This window comes from Oncorhynchus nerka, linkage group LG7 (genome assembly GCF_034236695.1).
Source record: "Oncorhynchus nerka isolate Pitt River linkage group LG7, Oner_Uvic_2.0, whole genome shotgun sequence".
In the NCBI taxonomy this organism is placed as follows: Eukaryota; Metazoa; Chordata; class Actinopteri; order Salmoniformes; family Salmonidae; genus Oncorhynchus; species Oncorhynchus nerka.
Window position 1 is genome coordinate 12685128 of NC_088402.1, and position 27338 is coordinate 12712465.

General features: G+C 48.1%; 1 protein-coding gene across 27 annotated transcripts in view; it reads right to left on the bottom strand.

Moving 5' to 3' along the window:
- LOC115124612 (CLIP-associating protein 2-like) overlaps positions 1–27338 on the bottom strand; it is a 180074-nt gene that overhangs the window by 140692 nt on the left and 12044 nt on the right. For 26 of the 27 annotated variants that reach the window (XM_065020197.1, XM_065020209.1, XM_065020199.1 and 23 more), the window contains 4 exons: positions 20551–20629; positions 18021–18124; positions 13666–13757; positions 7504–7579 (listed from right to left, as the gene is read on the bottom strand). In XM_065020197.1, the coding sequence (XP_064876269.1) occupies positions 7504–7579; positions 13666–13757; positions 18021–18124; positions 20551–20629 (351 nt within the window). Of the gene's footprint in view, positions 1–7503; positions 7580–13665; positions 13758–18020; positions 18125–18217; positions 18338–20550; positions 20630–27338 lie in introns of those variants that run through there. The other variant, XM_065020223.1, reaches the window with a different exon arrangement.

The following is a 27338-nucleotide window of genomic DNA, read 5'->3' on the forward strand; positions in this document are numbered from 1 at the left end:
AATTCAATTCAAAATCTAACTAGGCCACTCAGGAACATTCAAAGTCGTCTTGGTAAGCAACTGTTTTCTAAGTTATTGTCCTGCTGAAAGGTGAATTTGTTTCTCAGTGTCTGTTGGAAAGCAGACTGAACCAGGTTTTCCTCTAGGATTTTGCCTGTGATTATAGCTTTTCTTTTTATCTTAAAAAACTCCCAAGTGGTTGCTGATGACAAGCATACCCATAACATGATGCAGCCACCACCATGCTTGAAAATATGAAGAGTGGTACTCAGTGATGTGTTGTGTTGGATTTTCCCCAAACATAACACTTTGTATTCAGGCAAAATATCATTTCTTTGCACATTTCTTGCAGTATTACTTCAGTGCCTTGTTGCAAACAGGATGCATGTTTTGGAATATTTGTATTCTGTACAGGCTTCGTTTTCACAATGTTGTTGATCCATCCTCAGTTTTCTATCACAGCCATTAAACTGTGTAACTGTTTAAAAGTCACCTTTGACCTCATGGTGAAATCCCTGAGCGGTTTCCTTCCTCTCCGTTAACGGAGTTAGGAACGACGCCTGTATCTTTGTAGTGACAGTACACCATCCAAAGGGATCTCTCTCTCACCCAGTTATTTAACATGTTTCAGTGGTGAAACCAGGGTTCTCTCACCCAGCTATTTAACATGTGTCAGTGGTGAAACCAGGGTTCTCTCTCACAGCTATTTAACATGTTTCAGTGGTGAAACCAGGGTTCTCTCTCACAGTTATTTAACATGTTTCAGTGGTGAAACCAGGGTTCTCTCTCCCAGCTATTTAACATGTTTCAGTGGTGAAACCAGGGTTCTCTCTCTCACAGCTATTTAACATGTTTCAGTGGTGAAACCAGGGTTCTCTCTCACAGCTATTTAACATGTTTCAGTGGTGAAACCAGGGTTCTCTCACAGCTATTTAACATGTTTCAGTGGTGAAACCAGGGTTCTCTCACACAGCTATTTAACATGTTTCAGAGGTGAAACCAGGGTTCTCTCAGCCAGTTATTTAACATGTTTCAGTGGTGAAGCCAGGGTTCTCTCACAGCTATTTAACATGTTTCAGTGGTGAAACCAGGGTTCTCTCTCACCCAGGTATTTAACATGTTTCAGTGGTGAAACCAGGGTTCTCTCTCACCCAGGTATTTAACATGTGTCAGCGGTGAAACCAGGGTTCTCTCACAGCTATTTAACATGTTTCAGCGGTGAAACCAGGGTTCTCTCACCCAGGTATTTAACATGTTTCAGTGGTGAAACCAGGGTTCTCTCTCACAGCTATTTAACATGTTTCAGTGGTGAAACCAGGGTTCTCTCACCCAGTTATTTAACATGTTTCAGTGGTGAAACCAGGGTTCTCTCTCACAGCTATTTAACATGTTTCAGTGGTGAAGCCAGGGTTCTCTCACAGCTATTTAACATGTGTCAGTGGTGAAACCAGGGTTCTCTCTCACAGCTATTTAACATGTTTCAGTGGTGAAACCAGGGTTCTCTCACAGCTATTTAACATGTTTCAGTGGTGAAACCAGGGTTCTCTCTCACAGCTATTTAACATGTTTCAGTGGTGAAACCAGGGTTCTCTCTCACCCAGGTATTTAACATGTTTCAGTGGTGAAACCAGGGTTCTCTCTCACCCAGGTATTTAACATGTGTCAGCGGTGAAACCAGGGTTCTCTCACAGCTATTTAACATGTTTCAGCGGTGAAACCAGGGTTCTCTCACCCAGGTTTTTAACATGTTTCAGTGGTGAAACCAGGGTTCTCTCTCACAGCTATTTAACATGTTTCAGTGGTGAAACCAGGGTTCTCTCACAGTTATTTAACATGTTTCAGTGGTGAAACCAGGGTTCTCTCTCACCCAGGTATTTAACATGTTTCAGTGGTGAAACCAGGGTTCTCTCTCACCCAGGTATTTAACATGTTTCAGTGGTGAAACCAGGGTTCTCTCTCACCCAGGTATTTAACATGTTTCAGTGGTGAAACCAGGGTTCTCTCTCACCCAGCTATTTAACATGTGTCAGCGGTGAAACCAGGGTTCTCTCACAGCTATTTAACATGTTTCAGCGGTGAAACCAGGGTTCTCTCACTCAGGTATTTAACATGTTTCAGTGGTGAAACCAGGGTTCTCTCTCACAGCTATTTAACATGTTTCAGCGGTGAAACCAGGGTTCTCTCACAGCTATTTAACATGTTTCAGTGGTGAAGCCAGGGTTCTCTCACAGCTATTTAACATGTTTCAGTGTTGAAACCAGGGTTCTCTCACAGCTATTTAACATGTTTCAGTGGTGAAACCAGGGTTCTCTCTCACAGCTATTTAACATGTGTCAGCGGTGAAACCAGGGTTCTCTCTCACAGCTATTTAACATGTTTCAGTGGTGAAACCAGGGTTCTCTCACAGCTATTTAACATGTTTCAGTGGTGAAACCAGGGTTCTCTCCCACAGCTATTTAACATGTTTCAGCGGTGAAACCAGGGTTCTCTCTCACAGCTATTTAACATGTTTCAGTGGTGAAACCAGGGTTCTCTCACAGCTAATAACATGTTTCAGTGGTGAAACCAGGGTTCTCTCACAGCTATTTAACATGTTTCAGTGGTGAAACCAGGGTTCTCTCACCCAGCTATTTAATTAACATGTTTCAGTGGTGAAACCAGGGTTCTCTCACACAGCTATTTAACATGTTTCAGCGGTGAAACCAGGGTTCTCTCTCACCCAGCTATTTAACATGTTTCAGTGGTGAAACCAGGGTTCTCTCACAGTTATTTAACATGTTTCAGTGGTGAAACCAGGGTTCTCTCACCCAGTTATTTAACATGTTTCAGTGGTGAAACCAGGGTTCTCTCTCACAGCTATTTAACATGTTTCAGTGGTGAAGCCAGGGTTCTCTCACAGCTATTTAACATGTGTCAGTGGTGAAACCAGGGTTCTCTCTCACAGCTATTTAACATGTTTCAGTGGTGAAACCAGGGTTCTCTCACAGTTATTTAACATGTTTCAGTGGTGAAACCAGGGTTCTCTCTCACCCAGGTATTTAACATGTTTCAGTGGTGAAACCAGGGTTCTCTCACCCAGCTATTTAATTAACATGTTTCAGTGGTGAAACCAGGGTTCTCTCACACAGCTATTTAACATGTTTCAGTGGTGAAACCAGGGTTCTCTCTCACAGCTATTTAACATGTGTCAGCGGTGAAACCAGGGTTCTCTCACAGCTATTTAACATGTTTCAGGGGTGAAACCAGGGTTCTCTCACAGCTATTTAACATGTTTCAGTGGTGAAGCCAGGGTTCTCTCACAGCTATTTAACATGTTTCAGTGTTGAAACCAGGGTTCTCTCACAGCTATTTAACATGTTTCAGTGGTGAAACCAGGGTTCTCTCTCACAGCTATTTAACATGTGTCAGCGGTGAAACCAGGGTTCTCTCACACACAGCTATTTAACATGTTTCAGTGGTGAAACCAGGGTTCTCTCACAGCTATTTAACATGTTTCAGTGGTGAAACCAGGGTTCTCTCACCCAGCTATTTAACATGTTTCAGTGGTGAAACCAGGGTTCTCTCACCCAGCTATTTAACATGTTTCAGTGGTGAAACCAGGGTTCTCTCACAGCTATTTAACATGTTTCAGTGGTGAAACCAGGGTTCTCTCACCCAGCTATTTAATTAACATGTTTCAGTGGTGAAACCAGGGTTCTCTCTCACAGCTATTTAACATGTTTCAGTGGTGAAGCCAGGGTTCTCTCACAGCTATTTAACATGTGTCAGTGGTGAAACCAGGGTTCTCTCTCACAGCTATTTAACATGTTTCAGTGGTGAAACCAGGGTTCTCTCACAGTTATTTAACATGTTTCAGTGGTGAAACCAGGGTTCTCTCTCACCCAGGTATTTAACATGTTTCAGTGGTGAAACCAGGGTTCTCTCTCACAGCTATTTAACATGTTTCAGCGGTGAAACCAGGGTTCTCTCTCACAGCTATTTAACATGTTTCAGTGGTGAAACCAGGATTCTCTCTCACCCAGCTATTTAACATGTTTCAGTGGTGAAGCCAGGGTTCTCTCACACAGCTATTTAACATGTTTCAGTGGTGAAACCAGGGTTCTCTCTCACAGCTATTTAACATGTGTCAGCGGTGAAACCAGGGTTCTCTCACAGCTATTTAACATGTTTCAGGGGTGAAACCAGGGTTCTCTCACAGCTATTTAACATGTTTCAGTGGTGAAGCCAGGGTTCTCTCACAGCTATTTAACATGTTTCAGTGTTGAAACCAGGGTTCTCTCACAGCTATTTAACATGTTTCAGTGGTGAAACCAGGGTTCTCTCTCACAGCTATTTAACATGTGTCAGCGGTGAAACCAGGGTTCTCTCACACACAGCTATTTAACATGTTTCAGTGGTGAAACCAGGGTTCTCTCACAGCTATTTAACATGTTTCAGTGGTGAAACCAGGGTTCTCTCACCCAGCTATTTAACATGTTTCAGTGGTGAAACCAGGGTTCTCTCACCCAGCTATTTAACATGTTTCAGTGGTGAAACCAGGGTTCTCTCACAGCTATTTAACATGTTTCAGTGGTGAAACCAGGGTTCTCTCACCCAGCTATTTAATTAACATGTTTCAGTGGTGAAACCAGGGTTCTCTCTCACAGCTATTTAACATGTTTCAGTGGTGAAGCCAGGGTTCTCTCACAGCTATTTAACATGTGTCAGTGGTGAAACCAGGGTTCTCTCTCACAGCTATTTAACATGTTTCAGTGGTGAAACCAGGGTTCTCTCACAGTTATTTAACATGTTTCAGTGGTGAAACCAGGGTTCTCTCTCACCCAGGTATTTAACATGTTTCAGTGGTGAAACCAGGGTTCTCTCTCACAGCTATTTAACATGTTTCAGCGGTGAAACCAGGGTTCTCTCTCACAGCTATTTAACATGTTTCAGTGGTGAAACCAGGATTCTCTCTCACCCAGCTATTTAACATGTTTCAGTGGTGAAGCCAGGGTTCTCTCACAGCTATTTAACATGTTTCAGCGGTGAAACCAGGGTTCTCTCACAGCTATTTAACATGTTTCAGTGGTGAAACCAGGGTTCTCTCTCACAGCTATTTAACATGTTTCAGTGGTGAAGCCAGGGTTCTCTCACAGCTATTTAACATGTGTCAGTGGTGAAACCAGGGTTCTCTCTCACAGCTATTTAACATGTTTCAGTGGTGAAACCAGGGTTCTCTCTCACAGCTATTTAACATGTTTCAGTGGTGAAACCAGGGTTCTCTCACACCCAGGTATTTAACATGTTTCAGTGGTGAAACCAGGGTTCTCTCTCACAGCTATTTAACATGTTTCAGTGGTGAAGCCAGGGTTCTCTCACAGCTATTTAACATGTGTCAGTGGTGAAACCAGGGTTCTCTCTCACAGCTATTTAACATGTTTCAGTGGTGAAACCAGGGTTCTCTCTCACAGCTATTTAACATGTTTCAGTGGTGAAACCAGGGTTCTCTCACACCCAGGTATTTAACATGTTTCAGTGGTGAAACCAGGGTTCTCTCTCACAGCTATTTAACATGTTTCAGTGGTGAAGCCAGGGTTCTCTCACAGCTATTTAACATGTGTCAGTGGTGAAACCAGGGTTCTCTCTCACAGCTATTTAACATGTTTCAGTGGTGAAACCAGGGTTCTCTCTCACAGCTATTTAACATGTTTCAGTGGTGAAACCAGGGTTCTCTCTCACAGCTATTTAACATGTTTCAGTGGTGAAACCAGGGTTCTCTCTCACCCAGGTATTTAACATGTTTCAGTGGTGAAACCAGGGTTCTCTCACAGCTATTTAACATGTTTCAGTGGTGAAGCCAGGGTTCTCTCACCCAGCTATTTAACATGTTTCAGTGGTGAAACCAGGGTTCTCTCTCACAGCTATTTAACATGTTTCAGCGGTGAAACCAGGGTTCTCTCTCACAGCTATTTAACATGTTTCAGTGGTGAAACCAGGGTTCTCTCTCACCCAGCTATTTAACATGTTTCAGTGGTGAAGCCAGGGTTCTCTCACAGCTATTTAACATGTTTCAGTGGTGAAACCAGGGTTCTCTCACAGCTATTTAACATGTTTCAGTGGTGAAGCCAGGGTTCTCTCACAGCTATTTAACATGTTTCAGTGGTGAAGCCAGGGTTCTCTCACCCAGCTATTTAACATGTTTCAGTGGTGAAGCCAGGGTTCTCTCACCCAGCTATTTAACATGTTTCAGTGGTGAAACCAGGGTTCTCTCACACAGCTATTTAACATGTTTCAGTGGTGAAACCAGGGTTCTCTCACAGCTATTTAACATGTTTCAGTGGTGAAGCCAGGGTTCTCTCACAGCTATTTAACATGTTTCAGCGGTGAAACCAGGGTTCTCTCACAGCTATTTAACATGTTTCAGTGGTGAAGCTATTTAACATGGTGGTGAAGCCAGGGTTCTCTCACAGCTATTTAACATGTTTCAGTGGTGAAGCCAGGGTTCTCTCACACAGCTATTTAACATGTTTCAGTGGTGAAACCAGGGTTCTCTCACACAGCTATTTAACATGTTTCAGTGGTGAAACCAGGGTTCTCTCACAGCTATTTAACATGTTTCAGTGGTCAAACCAGGGTTCTCTCACAGCTATTTAACATGTTTCAGTGGTGAAACCAGGGTTCTCTCTCACAGCTATTTAACATGTTTCAGTGGTGAAACCAGGGTTCTCTCACAGCTATTTAACATGTTTCAGTGGTCAAACCAGGGTTCTCTCACAGCTATTTAACATGTTTCAGTGGTGAAACCAGGGTTCTCTCTCACAGCTATTTAACATGTTTCAGTGGTGAAATCAGGGTTCTCTCACCCAGCTATTTAACAGTCTCCCATTGACTGTCTAATAGCAGCGTAAACGATTAGAATGAGTAACTCCAGCACACCGGCATTTCTGAATTGTTGAATACTTCACCATAGAAACGCAATGACTAGAACTTTTATGTGTTCCACAATGTGTTTAATGGAACTCACACTTATATAATTTCTATGTTACAGGGCTTTCTCTCCATGTTACATTAAAACCTGTTCCCGGAGAGATACAGACCTGAGAGCTTTAAACTCCAAGCCTAATCTAACACACCTGATTCTAATAAATAGCTGGTTGATGAGGTGAATCAGGTCAGTTACAACTGGGGTTGGAGTTAAAAACCTACAGTAGGGTCTCTCTCCAGGAACAGGTTTGGAGTTAAAACCTACATGAGGGTCTCTCTCCAGGAACAGGGTTGGAGTTTAAACCTACAGGAGGGTCTCTCTCCAGGAACAGGGTTGGAGTTTAAACCTACAGGAGGGTCTCTCTCCAGGAACAGGGTTGGAGTTAAAACCTACAGGAGGGTCTCTCTCCAGGAACAGGGTTGGAGTTTAAACCTACAGGAGGGTCTCTCTCCAGGAACAGGGTTGGACAGCCCTGCTTTTGTATGTTTTTAATACAGACAGAGACAAAAAGGGATTCAGATATATGCTCAGACTCTCACCTGTGGGTTCTGGTCTCCAGTCAGAGTGCAGAGGTGGGGAACGATCTTACTGAGACGCAACGGCTGAGCACCATACCTGAGGGAGGGAGAGAAGAGGAGAGATAGAGGGGGAGGGAGAGGGTATGAGTGAGAGGGGGGGGGGTATAAGTTTATTAGGGTAACCAACCATTCTGCAACATTCACCAGCAGGCCATAGAGACACCTTTAGCCTTTTGCTGCATAGCATGTAGCAGCGTAGCATTTAGCACAACAGTGCTGCTATTAGCAAGATGATGCAACAATCAGTGAGGAGATTCCAGCTTCACAGCAGGGACGGGCAACTCCAGTCCCCTGAAGACACAGCTGATCTACTGTCACACTTCTGCCCCGACTCATCATGATCTACAGTTTAGAATGCAGTGAGTTTAATACAGTCAGCTGTGTTTACTAGGGAGGGGGGAAATGTGTGACATCACTCAGACCCCCGTGGACTGGAGGTGCCCATCTCTGCTTTACAGCGCCTCGAGCCTCTTTATGCTTTAAAACTTTTTGTAAAAATACCGTCGGCTACACATACTGCTCAAATGTAAACTTGTGTACTTGCTACGTTTCTCGACTGGTAGAGCACGACACTCGCCCCCCTTGAAGCAGGGCATTGGGAACAGAATTGTCTCGTTGAGCCAACACTCATACAGTATAAATGGTAATAGCAGAGCAATGTTTTTAAAACGGCTGAAATGTATAGACACATTTTCCTAATATTTAAAAATACTTGTTTATTGATTTTACAATTTTACAATTTTGTAAATTGCAGTAACAGCCCGTTACATTCTGAAATTGTCACGGTAGCTGAAGGCTGCACTGAGCCACGCCAAAAACATGTAAAATGTAGATCATACGAACAGGATACGTTTTTTTTTTCTCATTTGTAACATTGTGTGGTGATTTCAGAGTGTTTCCTGATCTAGTAGTAGGCGAACAGAACCGGACCCCTGTTGTTGGTCCGACAGTAACAAACCAGCTGTAAAACATGGCTTGATGGGAACAGATTATTTTTCTAAAATCAGATCAGGTGTTTTTAAAGTCCTGGAAAAACTCCTGACCCTAGAGGATGAAAACCCTTTACACAGTATTTATTAATTATTTTACCTTTATTTATCTAAACAAGTCGGTTAAGAAGAAATTCTTATTTACAATGACGGCCTACACAGGCCAAACCCGGACGACGCTGGGCCAATGGTGCGCCGCCCTATGGGACTCCCAATCACGGCAGGTTGAATGGGTTGCATCATGTTGGCCTTTCCATCGGGAATTTAAAAGACACTTATACAGTATGTTATCACTATTGTCTTGTTTGATTCATTCCAGTCAATCAGATTGGATTAAAAAGGCCTAGGTATAAATCTAATTCTCTCAGAACACAAATGGGCCTATTTTAGGCTATAGCCAGCTTAGTCTGGCCCACATGCGATCACACCACATAGGCTTCTCTAGGCTACCTGCAGCTGTCATCAGCAGGCTACCTGCAGCTGTGGCTGTCATCAGCAGGCTACCTGCAGCTGTGGCTGTCATCAGCAGGCTACCTGCAGCTGTGGCTGTCATCAGCAGGCTACCTGCGGCTGTGGCTGTCATCAGCAGGCTACCTGCGGCTGTCATCAGCAGGCTACCTGCGGCTGTCATCAGCATGCTACCTGCGGCTGTGGCTGTCATCAGCAGGCTACCTGCGGCTGTGGCTGTCATCAGCAGGCTACCTGCGGCTGTGGCTGTCATCAGCAGGCTACCTGCAGCTGTCATCAGCAGGCTACCTGCAGCTGTGGCTGTCATCAGCAGGCTACCTGCAGCTGTGGCTGTCATCAGCAGGCTACCTGCGGCTGTGGCTGTCACCAGCAGGCTACCTGCAGCTGTGGCTGTCACCAGCAGGCTACCTGCAGCTGTCACCAGCAGGCTACCTGCAGCTGTCATCAGCAGGCTACCTGCGGCTGTGATCAGCAGGCTACCTGCAGCTGTGGCTGTCATCAGCAGGCTACCTGCAGCTGTGGCTGTCATCAGCAGGCTACCTGCAGCTGTGGCTGTCATCAGCAGGCTACCTGCAGCTGTGGCTGTCATCAACAGGCTACCTGCAGCTGTGGCTGTCATCAGCAGGCTACCTGCAGCTGTCATCAGCAGGCTACCTGCAGCTGTGGCTGTCATCAGCAGGCTACCTGCAGCTGTGGCTGTCATCAGCAGGCTACCTGCAGCTGTGGCTGTCATCAGCAGGCTACCTGCAGCTGTGGCTGTCACCAGCAGGCTACCTGCAGCTGTCACCAGCAGGCTACCTGCAGCTGTGGCTGTCATCAGCAGGCTACCTGCAGCTGTCATCAGCAGGCTACCTGCAGCTGTGGCTGTCATCAGCAGGCTACCTGCAGCTGTGGCTGTCATCAGCAGGCTACCTGCAGCTGTGGCTGTCATCAGCAGGCTACCTGCAGCTGTGGCTGTCATCAGCAGGCTACCTGCAGCTGTGGCTGTCACCAGCAGGCTACCTGCAGCTGTGGCTGTCATCAACAGGCTACCTGCAGCTGTCATCAGCAGGCTACCTGCAGCTGTGGCTGTCACCAGCAGGATACCTGCAGCTGTGGCTGTCATCAGCAGGCTACCTGCAGCTGTGGCTGTCATCAGCAGGCTACCTGCGGCTGTCATCAGCAGGCTACCTGCGGCTGTCATCAGCAGGCTACCTGCGGCTGTCATCAGCAGGCTACCTGCGGCTGTGATCAGCAGGCTACCTGCAGCTGTGATCAGCAGGCTACCTGCAGCTGTGGCTGTCATCAGCAGGCTACCTGCAGCTGTGGCTGTCATCAGCAGGCTACCTGCAGCTGTGGCTGTCATCAGCAGGCTACCTGCAGCTGTGGCTGTCATCAACAGGCTACCTGCAGCTGTGGCTGTCATCAGCAGGCTACCTGCAGCTGTCATCAGCAGGCTACCTGCAGCTGTGGCTGTCATCAGCAGGCTACCTGCAGCTGTGGCTGTCATCAGCAGGCTACCTGCAGCTGTGGCTGTCACCAGCAGGCTACCTGCAGCTGTGGCTACCTGCAGCTGTCATCAGCAGGCTACCTGCAGCTGTGGCTGTCATCAGCAGGCTACCTGCAGCTGTGGCTGTCATCAGCAGGCTACCTGCAGCTGTGGCTGTCATCAGCAGGCTACCTGCAGCTGTGGCTGTCACCAGCAGGCTACCTGCAGCTGTGGCTGTCACCAGCAGGATACCTGCAGCTGTGGCTGTCATCAGCAGGCTACCTGCAGCTGTGGCTGTCATCAGCAGGCTACCTGCAGCTGTCATCAGCAGGCTACCTGCAGCTGTCATCAGCAGGCTACCTGCAGCTGTCATCAGCAGGCTACCTGCGGCTGTGATCAGCAGGCTACCTGCAGCTGTGGCTGTCATCAGCAGGCTACCTGCAGCTGTGGCTGTCATCAGCAGGCTACCTGCAGCTGTGGCTGTCATCAGCAGGCTACCTGCAGCTGTGGCTGTCAGGCTACCAGCTGTGGCTGTCACCTGCAGCTGTGGCTGTCACCAGCAGGCTACCTGCAGCTGTCACCAGCAGGCTACCTGCAGCTGTGGCTACCTGCAGCTGTCATCAGCAGGCTACCTGCAGCTGTGGCTGTCATCAGCAGGCTACCTGCAGCTGTGGCTGTCATCAGCAGGCTACCTGCAGCTGTGGCTGTCATCAGCAGGCTACCTGCAGCTGTGGCTGTCACCAGCAGGCTACCTGCAGCTGTGGCTGTCACCAGCAGGATACCTGCAGCTGTGGCTGTCATCAGCAGGCTACCTGCAGCTGTGGCTGTCATCAGCAGGCTACCTGCAGCTGTCATCAGCAGGCTACCTGCAGCTGTCATCAGCAGGCTACCTGCAGCTGTCATCAGCAGGCTACCTGCGGCTGTGATCAGCAGGCTACCTGCAGCTGTGGCTGTCATCAGCAGGCTACCTGCAGCTGTGGCTGTCATCAGCAGGCTACCTGCAGCTGTGGCTGTCATCAGCAGGCTACCTGCAGCTGTGGCTGTCATCAGCAGGCTACCTGCAGCTGTGGGTAGCCTCCCATAGTCTGTTCTGGACTTGGGGACTGTGAAGAGACCTCTGGTGGCATGTATTGTAGGGGCGGCAGGGTAGCCTAGTGGTTAGAGCATTGGACTAGTAATCGGAAGATTACAAGTTAAAATCCCCGAGCTGACAAGGTACAAATCTGTCGTTCTGCCCCTGAACAGGCAGTTAACACACTGTTCCTAGGCCGTCATTGAAAATAAGAATGTGTTCTTAACTGACTTGCCTAGTAAAATAAAGGTAAAATAAAAAATAAAAAAGAATACGCATGGGTGTCTGAGCTGTGTGCCAGTAGTTTAGACAGACAGCTCAGTGCATTCAACATGTCAATACCTCTCATAAATACAAGTAGTGATGAAGTGGACTTAGTAGTGTACTTTCAGCCAGGAGAGATTGACATGCATATTATTAATATTAGCTCTCTGTGTACATTCAAGAGCCAGCCGTGCTGGACCAGACAGGACTGCCAACAAGTGCTCTTCACTGACGAGTCGCGGTTTTGTCTCACCAGGGGTGATGAACAGATTCGCGTTTATCGTCGAGGGAATGAGCGTTACACCGAGGCCTGTACTCTGGAGCGGGATCAATTTGGAGGTGGAGGGTCCGTCATGGTCTGGGGCGGTGTGTCACAGCATCATCAGGCTGAGCTTGTTGTCATTGCAGGCATTCTCAACGCTGTGCTTTACAGGGAAGACATTCTCTGCCCTCATGTGGTACCCTTCCTGCAGGCTCATCCTGACATGACCCTCCCTCATGTGGTACCCTTCCTGCAGGCTCATCCTGACATGACCCACCAGCATGACAATGCCACCAGCCATACTGCTCGTTCTGTGCATGATTTCCTGCAAGACAGGAATGTCAGTGTTCTGCCATGGCCAGCGAAGAGCCCAGATCTCAATCCCATTGAGCACGCCTGGGACCTGTTGGATCGGAGGGTGAGGGCCATTCCCCCAGAAATGTCTGGGAACTTGCAGGTGCCTTGGTGGGAGAGTGGGGTAACATCTAAGAGCAAGAACTGGCAAATCTGGTGCGGCCCATGAGGAGGAGATGCACTGCAGAACTTAATGCAGCTGGTGGCCACACCAGATTTTGACTGTTACTTTTGATTTTGACCCCCCCTTTGTTCAGGGACACATTATTCCATTTCTGTTAGTCACATGTCTGTGGAACTTGTTCAGTTTATGTCTCAGTTGTTGAATCTTGTTACGTTCATACAAATATTTACACATGTTAAGTTTGCTGAAAATAATCGCAGCTGACAGTGAGAGGACATTTATTTTTTTGCTACGTCAATGAGTTGGTGAACTAACTGAACAGGTGATTTTACTACCCCCTGGGGGGTTGTTTGGACTGGTATAAAGTCAAGGACAGTGATTTACTACCACCTGGGGGGTTGTTTGGACAGGTATAAAGTCAAGGACAGTGATTTACTACCACCTGGAGGGTTGTTTGGACTGGTATAAAGTCAAGGACAGTGATTTACTACCACCTGGAGGGTTGTTTGGACTGGTATAAAGTCAAGGACAGTGATTTACTACCACCTGGAGGGTTGTTTGGACAGGTATAAAGTCAAGGACAGTGATTTACTACCACCTGGAGGGTTGTTTGGACAGGTATAAAGTCAAGGACAGTGATTTACTACCACCTGGAGGGTTGTTTGAACAGGTATAAAGTCAAGGACAGTGATTTACTACCACCTGGAGGGTTGTTTGGACAGGTATAAAGTCAAGGACAGTGATTTACTACCACCTGGAGGGTTGTTTGGACAGGTATAAAGTCAAGGACAGTGATTTACTGCCATCTGGAGTTATGACATCATTGCTCACAACTATAATTCAATTGTCTGATCCCTCCTGATGACCTTGTCATGCTGGAGGGTGGTCCTTCATTAACCTATAGGAAGTCCCACCCAGTTGACAACATTAAAAAAATGTGAACGTTTAAACAGGCTTTTGGGCACCATAGTCCTCTATCGAACTCTATGGTGCGTCTGTCCCTCCCCCTCAAGAAAAACATACGTTCCATTTAAAGCAGCAGTACGGGGAAATCAGCGGTCTCACTCTCCGTATGACCTGTGACCTATGGAAGTGATTGATGGTGAAAGAGGAAGTACTCACGTGTTGAGCGTGGCGCAGAGAACCAGACACACCCCCTCTCTGCTGCGGAAGTTCTTATGTTTAAAACCAGGAAGCAACCTCTCCCACACATACTACAGATTCAGAGAGAGAAAGAGAGCGAGAAAGACAAAGAGAGAGAGAAGAGAAAGATATTATTTGGAACCAAGGACTGATCACCCCAATCCACAAAAATGGGAGACAAATTTGACCCCAATAACTACCGTGGAATATGCGTCAACAGCAACCTTGGGAAAATCCACTGCATTATCATTAACAACAGACTTGAATATTTCTTCAACGAAAACGATGGTACTGAGCAAATGTCAAATTGGCGTTTTACCAAATTACCGTACGAGGGCCTGCTTTACAAATGACCGTACGAGGGCCTGCTTTACAAATGACCGTACGAGGGCCTGCTTTACAAATGACCGTACGAGGGCCTGCTTTACAAATTACCGTACGAGGGCCTGCTTTACAAATTTATGGAAAGTGGGGTTGGGGGAAGAAACATACAACATTATAAAATCCATGTACACAAACAACAAGTGAGCAGTTAAAATTGGCAACAACAAAAAATACACAGGGCTGTGGGGTGAGACAGGGATGCAGCTTAAGCCCCACCCTCTTCAACATATATATCAACAAATTGGGGAGGGCACTAGAACAGTCTGCAGCACCTGTCCTCACCCTACTAGAATCTGAAGTCAAATGTCTACTGTTTGCTGACGATCTGGTGCTTCTGTCACCAACCAAGGAGGGCCTACAGCAGCACCTAGATATTCTGCACAGATTCTGTCAGACCTGGGGCCCTGACAGACCTGGGGCCCTGACAGACCTGGGGCCCTGACAGACCTGGGGCCCTGACAGACCTGGGGCCCTGACAGACCTGGGGCCCTGACAGACCTGGGGCCCTGACAGACCTGGGCCCTGACAGTGAATATCAGTAAGACAAAACAAATGGTGTTCTAAAAAAGGTCCAGTTTCCAGGACAACAAATACAAATTATATCTATCACTGTTGCCCTGGAGCCCACAAAAAACTATAAATACTTTGCCCTAAACATCAGCACCACAGGTAACTTCCACAAAGCTGTGAACAATCTGAGAGACAAGGCAAGCTGGTCCTGGGGCTCTGTTCACAAACAGACCCCACAGAGCCCCAGGACAGCAACACAATTAGATGCAACCAAATCACGAGAAAACAAAAAGAGAATTACTTGACACATTGGAAAGAATTAACAAAAAAAACAGAAAACTAGAATGCTATTTGGCCCTAAACAGAGAGTACACAGTGGCAGAATACCTGACTACTGTGACTGACCCAAACTTAAGGAAAGCTTTGACAATGTATAGACTCAGTGAGCATAGCCTTGCTATTGAGAAAGGCCGCCGAAGGCAGACATGGCTCTCAAGAGAAGACAAGCTATGTGCACACGGCCCACAAAATGAGGTGGAAACTGAGTTGCACTTCCTAACCTCCTGACAAATGCATGGCCATATTAGAGACACATATTTCCCTCAGATTACACAGACCCAGAAGGAATTTGAAAACAAAATAATATTTGATAAACTCCCATATCTACTGGGTGAAATTCCACAGTGTGACATCACAGCAGCAAGATTTATGACCTGTTGCCACAAGAAAAGGGCAACCAGTGAAGAACAAACAACATCGTAAATAAAACCCATATTTATGTTTATTTATTTTCCCTTTTGTTCTTTAACTATTTGCACATCGTTACAACACTGTATATTTACATAATATGACATTTTAAATGTCTTTATTCTTTTGGAACTTCTGTGAGTGTAATGTTTACTATTCATTTTTTGTTTATTTCACTTTTGTTTATTATGTATTTCACTTGCTTTGGTAATGTTAACATATGTTTCTCATGTCAATAAAGCCCTGAAAGAAAGTAAGAGACAGAGACAAGAAGTCTGTGAACTGCAGGGGGCTCAGCAGATTACTGTTTATAAAGGAGGTTACAGTCTGTGGTGTGTGTGTGTGTGTGTGTGTGTGTGTGTGTGTGTGTGCACTGTCATTTGCAGTTCAGGTTATGTCCAGAAGAGGGAGCTGCGATCCTGATACTGTCTGTGTTAATCTAGTCAACTGTGATGCTGCTTTCCTGATACTGTCTGTGTTAATCTAGTCAACTGTGATGCTGCGATACTGATACTGTCTGTGTTAATCTAGTCAACTGTGATGCTGCTATCCTGATACTGTCTGTGTTAATCTAGTCAACTGTGATGCTGCTATCCTGATACTGTCTGTGTTAATCTAGTCAACTGTGATGCTGCGATCCTGATACTGTCTGTGTTAATCTAGTTATATCCTTCCTGTTTGGCCCTGTCCGGGGGTGTCCTCGGATGGGGCCACAGTGTCTCCTGACCCCTCCTGTCTCAGCCTCCAGTATTTATGCTGCAGTAGTTTATGTGTCGGGGGGCTAGGGTCAGTTTGTTATATCTGGAGTACTTCTCCTGTCCTATTCGGTGTCCTGTATGAATCTAAGTGTGCGTTCTCTAATTCTCTCCTTCTCTCTTTCTTTCTCTCTCTCGGAGGACCTGAGCCCTAGGGCCATGCCCCAGGACTACCTGACATGATGACTCCTTGCTGTCCCCAGTCCACCTGACCATGCTGCTGCTCCAGTTTCAACTGACCTGAGCCCTAGGACCATGCCCCAGGACTACCTGACATGATGACTCCTTGCTGTCCCCAGTCCACCTGACCATGCTGCTGCTCCAGTTTCAACTGGCCTGGGCCCTAGGACCATGTCCCAGGACTACCTGACATGATGACTCCTTGCTGTCCCCAGTCCACCTGGCCATGCTGCTGCTCCAGTTTCAACTGTTCTGCCTTACTATTATTCAACCATGCTGGTCATTTATGAACATTTGAACATCTTGGCCACGTTCTGTTATAATCTCCACCCGGCACAGCCAGAAGAGGACTGGCCACCCCACATATGCTCTCTCTAATTCTCTCTTTCTTTCTCTCTCTCGGAGGACCTGAGCCCTAGGACCGTGCCCCAGGACTACCTGACATGATGACTCCTTGCTGTCCCCAGTCCACCTGGCCGTGCTGCTGCTCCAGTTTCAACTGTTCTGCCTTATTATTATTCGACCATGCTGGTCATTTATGAACATTTGAACATCTTGGTCATGTTCTGTTATAATCTCTACCCGGCACAGCCAGAAGAGGACTGGCCACCCCACATAGCCTGGTTCCTCTCTAGGTTTCTTCCTAGGTTTTGGCCTTTCTAGGGAGTTTTTCCTAGCCACCATGCTTTTACACCTGCATTGTTTGCTGTTTGGGGTTTTAGGCTGGGTTTCTGTACAGCACTTTGAGATATCAGCTGATGTACGAAGGGCTATATAAATAAATTTGATTTGATCTAGTCAACTGTGGTGAATGATGGATTACTGATAGGAGGTAGAGCCTGGGGGGTTTGGATGCCCTCTCTGACGTGAGTTTCTCACAGTTCTATTCCTCAACTCCCTTACCCAGCATGCACAGCTGGGGAAATATCCTCATGACATTACAGCCAGTTTGTTGTAATCTGGTTATAATGTCACATAATCAGGCTGTGAGGACGTCACCTCGCCCAGTTGTGTTAGCAGATCTATAAGCAGCAGAGGCAGTCCTCCAGGTCTGAGACTGTATATACTAGTCCTGGACTACAGGAAGAGGCAGGATCTAGCTCAACATGGGTGAGGCAGTGTGTGTGTGTGTGTGTGTGTGTGTGTGTGTGTTTGTGAGAGAGTATGACGTACGTGCCATGCATGTGTGTGTGTGTGTATCTCACTCAACACACACATACGCTCACAAACACACACACGCAGTGGATCAGTGGATGGTCAGGCCCTGGCTGGCTGGCTGGCTCTGTGTGTGTGTAGTGTCTGTGTGTGTGTAGTGTCTGTGTGTGTGTGTCTGTGTGTGTGTGTGTGTGTGTCTGTGTGTGTGTGTGTGTGTGTGTGTAGTGTCTGTGTGTGTGTAGTGTCTGTGTGTGTGTGTGTGTAGTGTCTGTGTGTGTAGTGTCTGTGTGTGTGTAGTGTCTGTGTGTGTGTAGTGTCTGTGTGTGTGTGTGTGTGTAGTGTCTGTGTGTGTGTGTGTGTGTGTAGTGTCTGTGTGTGTGTGTGTGTGTGTGTGTAGTGTCTGTGTGTGTGTGTGTGTGTGTGTGTGTGTGTGTGTGTGTGTGTGTGTGTGTCTGTGTGTAGTGTCTGTGTGTGTGTAGTGTCTGTGTGTGTGTAGTGTCTGTGTGTGTGTAGTGTCTGTGTGTGTGTGTGTGTGTGTGTGTGTGTGTGTGTGTGTGTGTGTGTGTGTGTATGTGTGTGTGTGTGTGTGTGTGTGTCTCTCACCATAGGCGACGCGGTCACTTCCATACAGCGGAGGATAAGATTCTGACTCTGTTCTCTGACTTGGTCCTTACTGTCCCCCAACCTGTCCACGAGGGCTGGGACCACTGGAGAAGGGAGGGGACACACAGTCAAATGTCATGTTAGAATAGTTGACTTGGATCCATAATGAAACGTTGGTAGTAGAGAGGTTACCGGACCTAGACGGTGGGTCAAACGGAGTTCACACAGACGTCTTGGTAACAGACAAGAGTTTACTTCCTTAGGAGGCACTAGTTTCTCTGCTACGGTTTTAAGTAATCCTCCGATTTCCCCTTCGAATCACACACACACACACACACACACACACACACACACACAGAGGGCGAGGAAGGTTGCAGTAGGATGACATCACCCTGTCACTCCCCAGCTGATGTTTTCAGGGAGGAATGCATGTGTGTGTGTGTGGAGGGGAGGGGGGAGATTGGGTTGTTGCTACCACAACAGTTGGTTTCCTAGGCAACAGGGACAATAGAGGTCCAACACACAGCGACAGGGGGCATTGTAGCAGAGACACACGTCATCATCAAACACAGACATGTGAATGTGTGAGGTCATTGTGGTGTTCCCCCTCTTCAGAAAACAGCTGTTTCACTTCCTCCCGGACAAACCCCCTCGCAGAACAAGATGGCCTCAGAAAATCATCAACAACAGATGGGAGAGAAGAACAGTAACACACACACGCACACACAGCGAGTGAGGAGAGTCAATTATGTGTAAATCAAGAATGACACTCATTAATCACTATGATCTCATCTCCTCCTCCTCTGTGTCGACAGAGAAACGAGAGGAGAGGAGAAGTGGAGAAGGTTGGGGAAGTGGAGAGGCAAGGAGAAGTGGAGAAGTGGAGAGGGTGGAGAAGTGGAGAGGTGGAGTGGAGAGGTGGAGTGGAGAGGAGAAGTGGAGTGGAGAAGTGGAGAGGCAAGGAGAAGTGGAGAAGGGTGGAGAAGCGGAGTGGAGAGGCGGGGTGGAGAGGCGGAGTGGAGAGGCGGAGTGGAGAGGTGGAGTGGAGAGGTGGAGAAGGGTGGAGAAGCGGAGTGGAGAGGCGAAGTAGAGTGGAGAAGTGGAGAAGTGGAGTGGAGAGGTGGAGTGGAGAAGTGGAGTGGAGAGGAGAGGTGGAGTGGAGAGGTGGAGAAGTGGAGTGGAGAGGTGGAGTGGAGAAGTGGGTGGAGAGGTGGAGAAGTGGAGTAGAGAGGTGGAGTGGAGAGGAGAAGTAGAGTGGAGAGGAGATGTGGAGTGGAGAAGTGGAGAGGCGAGGAGAAGTGGAGAAGCGGAGTGGAGAGGCGGGGTGGAGAGGCGGGGTGGAGAAGTGGAAAGTTTTCAGACAGTTGGATTCAGGCGATGTCACAGACTGTTTGTTTCCCTTTGGAATCCGACAGAAGGTCTCCTCCTAGAGGGTGGAGAAGTGGAGTGGAGAGGTGGAGTGGAGAAGTGGAGTAGTGAAGAAGTGGAGAGGCGAAGTGGAGTGGAGAATTGGAGTGGAGAGGTGGAGTGGAGAGGTGGCGTGGAGAAGCGAAGTGGAGAGGCGGAGTGGAGTGGAGAGGTGGAGTGGAGAAGTGGAGTTGAGAGGCGGAGTGGAGAAGTGGAGTGGAGAGGTGGAGTGGAGAGGTGGAGTGGAGAAGTGGAGTGGAGAGGTGGAGTGGAGAGGTGGAGTGGAGAAGCGGAGTGGAGAAGCGGAGTGGAGAGGCGGAGTGGAGAGGTGGGCGGAGTGGAGAGGAGAGGTGGAGAGGAGAGGGAGTTGAGAAGTGGAGTGGAGAGGTGGAGTGGAGAGGTGGGTGGAGAGGTGGGTGGAGAGGTGGAGTTGAGAAGTGGAGTTGAGAAGTGGAGTGGAGAGGTGGAGTGGAGAGGTGGAGTGGAGAGGCGGAGTGGAGCAGTGGAGTGGAGAGGAGAGGTGGAGTGGAGAGGTGGAGAAGTGGAGTGGAGAAGTGGAGTGGAGAGGTGGAGTGGAGAAGTGGAGTGGAGAGGTGGAGAAGTGGAGTAGAGAGGTGGAGTGGAGAGGAGAAGTAGAGTGGAGAGGAGATGTGGAGTGGAGAAGTGGAGAGGCGAGGAGAAGTGGAGAAGCGGAGTGGAGAGGCGGGGTGGAGAGGCGGGGTGGAGAAGTGGAGAGTTTTCAGACAGTTGGATTCAGGCGATGTCACAGACTGTTTGTTTCCCTTTGGAATCCGACAGAAGGTCTCCTCCTAGAGCTGTACTGCAGGGAGGGGTGTGTGTGTGTGTGTGTGTGTGTGTGTGTGTGTGTGTGTGTGTGTGTGTGTGTGTGTGTGTGTGTGTGTGTGTCTCTCAAGGGCCAGCCTGGGTGAGTATGACAACTGGTGACACCTGCAGCAGTAGTCTGACAGGACAAGTACAACACACACCAAAAGGCAGACAGGAGCAGCCAATGAGGGCAGTAAGGGAATGTGGTTAAGGGGTTAGATGGGATAGTCCTACAGTTAGCCAGACTATTTGCAGCCTGATTACAGAAGAGGATGGAGAGACAGACAGATTAGCTCACCTGTTCCCAGGTATCCTCTAAAGTGTTCCCCCAGGCGATCGACGAACGCCCCGGCAATGTCTATCCCCAACAACGCCACCTATAGGGCAGAGAGAAAAGACACACTTAATACTGAGTCACTATCTCACACACACACACATCAACTCCCAACACACAGACAGTAGTAAGGTTATAGAGTTCTGTGAAGCTTAGTTTTCCTGCGTGTGTGAGAGAGATAGGGATTTGATCTCACGCGGAGGGAGTTTTGTGTCTGGAATGCTTGTGTTGGCAGACCATAACGGAAGCAAAAATGGTTCTCTGTCCCAGGGAGAGATCCTGACTGCTGTTACTCCTATTTTAGTAAAACACAGAGAGAGAGAGCGAGCGAGAGCGAGAGAGAGAGCGAGAGAGAGAAAGAGAGAGGGGAGCCAGGTAACCACAAACAGAGAGAGAGAGAGAGAGAGAGAGAGAGAGAGAGAGAGAAAGAGAGAGAGAGGAGCCAGGTAACCACAAACAGAAAGAGAGAGGTCTGGTGCTTCTTTCACCAACCAAGGAGGGCCTACAGCAGCACCTAGATCTTCTGCACAGATTCTGTCAGACCTGGGCCCTGACAGTGAATCTCAGTAAGACCAAAATAATGGTGTTCCAAAAAAGGTCCAGTCGCCAGGACCACAAATACAAATTCCATCTAGACACTGTTGCCCTAGAGCACACAAAAAAACTATACATACCTTGGCCTAAACATCAGTGCCACAGGTAACTTCAACAAAGCTGTGAACGATCTGAGAGACAAGGCAAGAAGGGCATTCTATGCCATCAAAAGGAACATACATTTCAACATACCAAATAGGATCTGGCTAAAAATACTTGAATCAGTCATAGAACCCATTGCCCTTTATGGTTGTGAGGTCTGGGGTCCGCTCACCAACCAAGACTTCAAAAAATGGGACGAACACCAAATTGAGACTCTGCATGCAGAATTCTGCTAAAATATCCTCCGTGTACAACGTAGAACACCAAATAGTGCATGCAGAGCAGAATTAGGCCGATACCCACTAATTATCAAAATCCAGAAAAGAACCGTTAAATTCTATAACCACCTAAAAGGAAGCGATTCCCAAACCTTCCATAACAAAGCCATCACCTACAGAGATGAACCTGGAGAAGAGCCCCCTAAGCAAGCTGGTCCTGGGGCTCTGTTCACAAACAGACCCCACAGATCCCCAGGACAGCAACACAATTAGAACCAACCAAATCATGAGAAAACAAAAAGATAATTACTTGACACATTGGAAAGAATTTACAAAAAAAAGAGCAAACTAGAATGCTATTTGGCCCTAAACAGAGAGTACACAGTGGCAGAATACCTGACCACTGTGACTGACCTAAACTAAAGGAAATCTTAGACTATGTACAGACTCAGTGAGCATAGCCTTGCTATTGAGAAAGGACGCCATAGCCTGTCTTCTCTTGAGAGCCAGGTCTGCCTATGTGCACACTGCCCACAAAATGAGGTGGAAACTGAGCTGCACTTCCTAACCGTCCTGTCAAATGTATGACCATATTAGAGACACATATTTCCCCTCAGATTACACAGAATTTGAAAACAAAACCCAATTTTGATAAATTGAGGGGGAGAGGGGGATCAGAGAGGGGAGGGGGAGGAGAGAAGGACCATATGTCCACTCAGGTATTCTCAGGCCCCTCTGATACTAATACACTATAAACACACATCGACCGTCTAAGAGTGACTTTGCAGAATCACGAGATAAAGATGACATAGCATCTTTACCAAAACTGCCTGGTCAGTTCGTCCGTCCATCTATTCATCCATCCATTCAAACTGCCTGGTCAACTATCAGTCCAGCCAGCCATCCATTCAAACTGCCTGGTCAACTATCAGTCCAGCCAGCCAGCCATTCAAACTGCCTGGTCAATCCATCCATCCATCCATCCAAACTGCATGGCCAACTGTCATTCCATCCATCCATCCATCCTGCCTGGTCAACTGTCAGTCCATCCATCCATCCATCCATCCATACTGCCTGGTCAACTGTCATTCCATCCATCCATACTGCCTGGTCAACTGTCAGTTCATCCATCCATCCATCCATCCATACTGCCTGGTCAACTGTCATTCCATCCATCCATCCAGCCTGGTCAACTATCAGTCCATCCATCCATCCATCCATCCATACTGCCTGGCCAACTGTCATTCCATCCATCCTGCCTGGTCAACTGTCAGTCCATCCATCCATACTGCCTGGTCAACTGTCATTCCATCCATCCATACTGCCTGGTCAACTATCAGTCCATCCATCCATCCATCCATACTGCCTGGCCAACTGTCATTCCATCCATCCATCCTGCCTGGTCAACTGTCAGTCCATCCATCCATACTGCCTGGCCAACTGTCATTCCATCCATCCATACTGCCTGGTCAACTGTCAGTCCATCCATCCATCCTGCCTGGTCAACTGTCAGTCCATCCATCCATCCTGCCTGGTCAACTGTCAGTCCATCCATCCATCCTGCCTGGTCAACTGTCAGTCCATCCATCCATACTGCCTGGTCAACTGTCAGTCCATCCATCCATACTGCCTGGTCAACTGTCAGTCCATCCATCCATCCTGCCTGGTCAACTGTCATTCCATCCATCCATACTGCCTGGTCAACTGTCAGTCCATCCATCCATCCATCCAAACTGCATTGCCAACTGTCATTCCATCCATCCATCCATACTGCCTGGTCAACTGTCAGTCCATCCATCCATTCTGCCTGGTCAACTGTCAGTCCACCCATCCAAACTGCCTGGTCAGCTGTCAGTCCATCCATCCATCCATTCATCCATCCTGCCTGGTCAACTGTCAGTTCATCCATCCATACTGCCTGGTCAACTGTCATTCCATCCATCCATCCATCCATCCTGCCTGGTCAACTGTCAGTTCATCCATCCATACTGCCTGGTCAACTGTCATTCCATCCATCCATCCATCCATACTGCCTGGTCAACTGTCAGTCCATCCATCCATCCATCCATCCATCCATACTGCCTGGTCAACTGTCAGTCCATCCACCCATCCATACTGCCTGGTCAACTGTCAGTCCATCCATCCATCCATCCAAACTGCATTGCCAACTGTCATTCCATCCATCCATCCATACTGCCTGGTCAACTGTCATTCCATCCATCCATACTGCCTGGTCAACTGTCATTCCATCCATCCATCCATCCATACTGCCTGGCCAACTGTCATTCCATCCATCCATCCATCCATACTGCCTGGTCAACTGTCATTCCATCCATCCATCCATCCATCCATCCATCCTGCCTGGTCAACTGTCAGTCCATCCATCCATCCTGCCTGGTCAACTGTCAGTCCATCCATCCATCCAGCCTGGTCAACTGTCAGTCCATCCATCCATCCAGCCTGGTCAACTATCAGTCCATCCATCCATCCATACTGCCTGGCCAACTGTCATTCCATCCATCCTGCCTGGTCAACTGTCAGTCCATCCATCCATACTGCCTGGTCAACTGTCATTCCATCCATCCATACTGCCTGGTCAACTATCAGTCCATCCATCCATCCATCCATACTGCCTGGCCAACTGTCATTCCATCCATCCATCCATCCATCCTGCCTGGTCAACTGTCAGTCCATCCATCCATCCATCCATACTGCCTGGTCAACTGTCATTCCATCCATCCATACTGCCTGGTCAACTGTCATTCCATCCATCCATCCATCCATACTGCCTGGCCAACTGTCATTCCATCCATCCATCCATCCATACTGCCTGGTCAACTGTCATTCCATCCATCCATCCATCCATCCATCCATCCATCCATCCATCCTGCCTGGTCAACTGTCAGTCCATCCATCCATCCTGCCTGGTCAACTGTCAGTCCATCCATCCATCCAGCCTGGTCAACTGTCAGTCCATCCATCCATCCAGCCTGGTCAACTATCAGTCCATCCATCCATCCATACTGCCTGGCCAACTGTCATTCCATCCATCCTGCCTGGTCAACTGTCAGTCCATCCATCCATACTGCCTGGTCAACTGTCATTCCATCCATCCATACTGCCTGGTCAACTATCAGTCCATCCATCCATCCATCCATACTGCCTGGCCAACTGTCATTCCATCCATCCATCCATCCATCCTGCCTGGTCAACTGTCAGTCCATCCATCCATCCATCCATACTGCCTGGTCAACTGTCATTCCATCCATCCATACTGCCTGGTCAACTGTCAGTCCATCCATCCATCCTGCCTGGTCAACTGTCAGTCCATCCATCCATCCTGCCTGGTCAACTGTCAGTCCATCCATCCATCCTGCCTGGTCAACTGTCAGTCCATCCATCCATCCTGCCTGGTCAACTGTCAGTCCATCCATCCATACTGCCTGGTCAACTGTCAGTCCATCCATCCATCGTGCCTGGTCAACTGTCATTCCATCCATCCATACTGCCTGGTCAACTGTCAGTCCATCCATCCATCCATCCAAACTGCATTGCCAACTGTCATTCCATCCATCCATCCATACTGCCTGGTCAACTGTCAGTCCATCCATCCATTCTGCCTGGTCAACTGTCAGTCCACCCATCCAAACTGCCTGGTCAGCTGTCAGTCCATCCATCCATCCATTCATCCATCCTGCCTGGTCAACTGTCAGTTCATCCATCCATACTGCCTGGTCAACTGTCATTCCATCCATCCATCCATCCTGCCTGGTCAACTGTCAGTTCATCCATCCATACTGCCTGGTCAACTGTCATTCCATCCATCCATCCATCCATACTGCCTGGTCAACTGTCAGTCCATCCATCCATCCATCCATCCATCCATACTGCCTGGTCAACTGTCAGTCCATCCACCCATCCATACTGCCTGGTCAACTGTCAGTCCATCCATCCATCCATCCAAACTGCATTGCCAACTGTCATTCCATCCATCCATCCATACTGCCTGGTCAACTGTCAGTCCATCCATCCATCCTGCCTGGTCAACTGTCAGTCCATCCATCCACCCATCCATCCTGCCTGGTCAACTGTCATTCCATCCATCCATCCTGCCTGGTCAACTGTCAGTCCATCCATCCATCCTGCCTGGTCAACTGTCAGTCCATCCATCCATCCATCCATCCTGCCTGGTAAACTGTCAGTCCATCCATCCATCCTGCCTGGTCAACTGTCATTCCATCCATCCATCCATCCTGCCTGGTCAACTGTCAGTCCATCCATCCATCCTGCCTGGTCAACTGTCAGTCCACCCATCCAAACTGCCTGGTCAACTGTCAGTCCATCCATCCATCCATCCTGCCTGGTCAACTGTCAGTTCATCCATCCATACTGCCTGGTCAACTGTCAGTCCATCCATCCATCCACCCATCCATCCTGCCTGGTCAACTGTCAGTCCATCCATCCTGCCTGGTCAACTGTCAGTTCATCCATCCATCCTGCCTGGTCAACTGTCATTCCATCCATCCATCCATCCATCCTGCCTGGTCAACTGTCATTCCATCCATCCATCCATCCATACTGCCTGGTCAACTGTCATTCCATCCATCCATCCATCCATACTGCCTGGTCAACTGTCATTCCATCCATCCATCCATCCATCCATCCTGCCTGGTCAACTGTCAGTCCATCCATCCATCCTGCCTGGTCAACTGTCAGTCCATCCATCCATACTGCCTGGTCAACTGTCAGTCCATCCATCCATCCTGCCTGGTCAACTGTCAGTCCATCCATCCATCCATCCTGCCTGGTCAACTGTCATTCCATCCATCCTGCCTGGTCAACTGTCATTCCATCCATCCATCCATCCATCCTGCCTGGTCAACTGTCAGTCCATCCATCCATCCATCCTGCCTGGTCAACTGTCAGTCCATCCATCCATCCTGCCTGGTCAACTGTCAGTCCATCCATCCATCCTGCCTGGTCAACTGTCAGTCCATCCATCCACCCATCCATCCTGCCTGGTCAACTGTCAGTCCATCCATCCTGCCTGGTCAACTGTCAGTCCATCCATCCTGCCTGGTCAACTGTCAGTCCATCCATCCATCCATCCATCCTAACCAGAGGAAGGGGTTGGGACCATGTCTAAGACCTGAAGACTTACCAAGCTAAGGCTTTAGTTCAGAGGGGCATCAGTTCTCCTCTCTGGCAGTTACTATAGACAGAGACACCACAGAACTGGACTGCCACATGTCAGGCCATTCAACAGACACAATGCCCCCTGGGAAGTGTCTGGTTGCATTGCTCCTAATATGTACCTACAGTGCAAACCCAGGCTACCTAAGTATGATTCTCAATCAGAGACAACTAATGACACCTGCCTCTGATTGAGAACCATACTAGGCCGAAACATAGAAATCCCAAAATCATAGAAAAACAAACAGACTGCCCACCCCAACTCACGCCCTGACCATACTAAATAATGACAAAACTCTCCTCCACCAGTCATATAAGGAGAATGGTCTAACGCCTCCAATCAGAAAGACCTATAGAACACACCTGTCTCTCCTCCACCAGTCATACAAGGAGAATGGACTAATGCCTCCAATCAGAAAGACCTGTAGAACACGCCTGTCTCTCCTCCACCAGTCATACAAGGAGAATGGACTAATGCCTCCAATCAGAAAGACCTATAGAACACACCTGTCTCTCCTCCACCAGTCACACAAGGAGAATGGACTAATGCCTCCAATCAGAAAGACCTGTAGAACACGCCTGTCTCTCCTCCACCAGTCATACAAGGAGAATGGACTAATGCCTCCAATCAGAAAGACCTGTAGA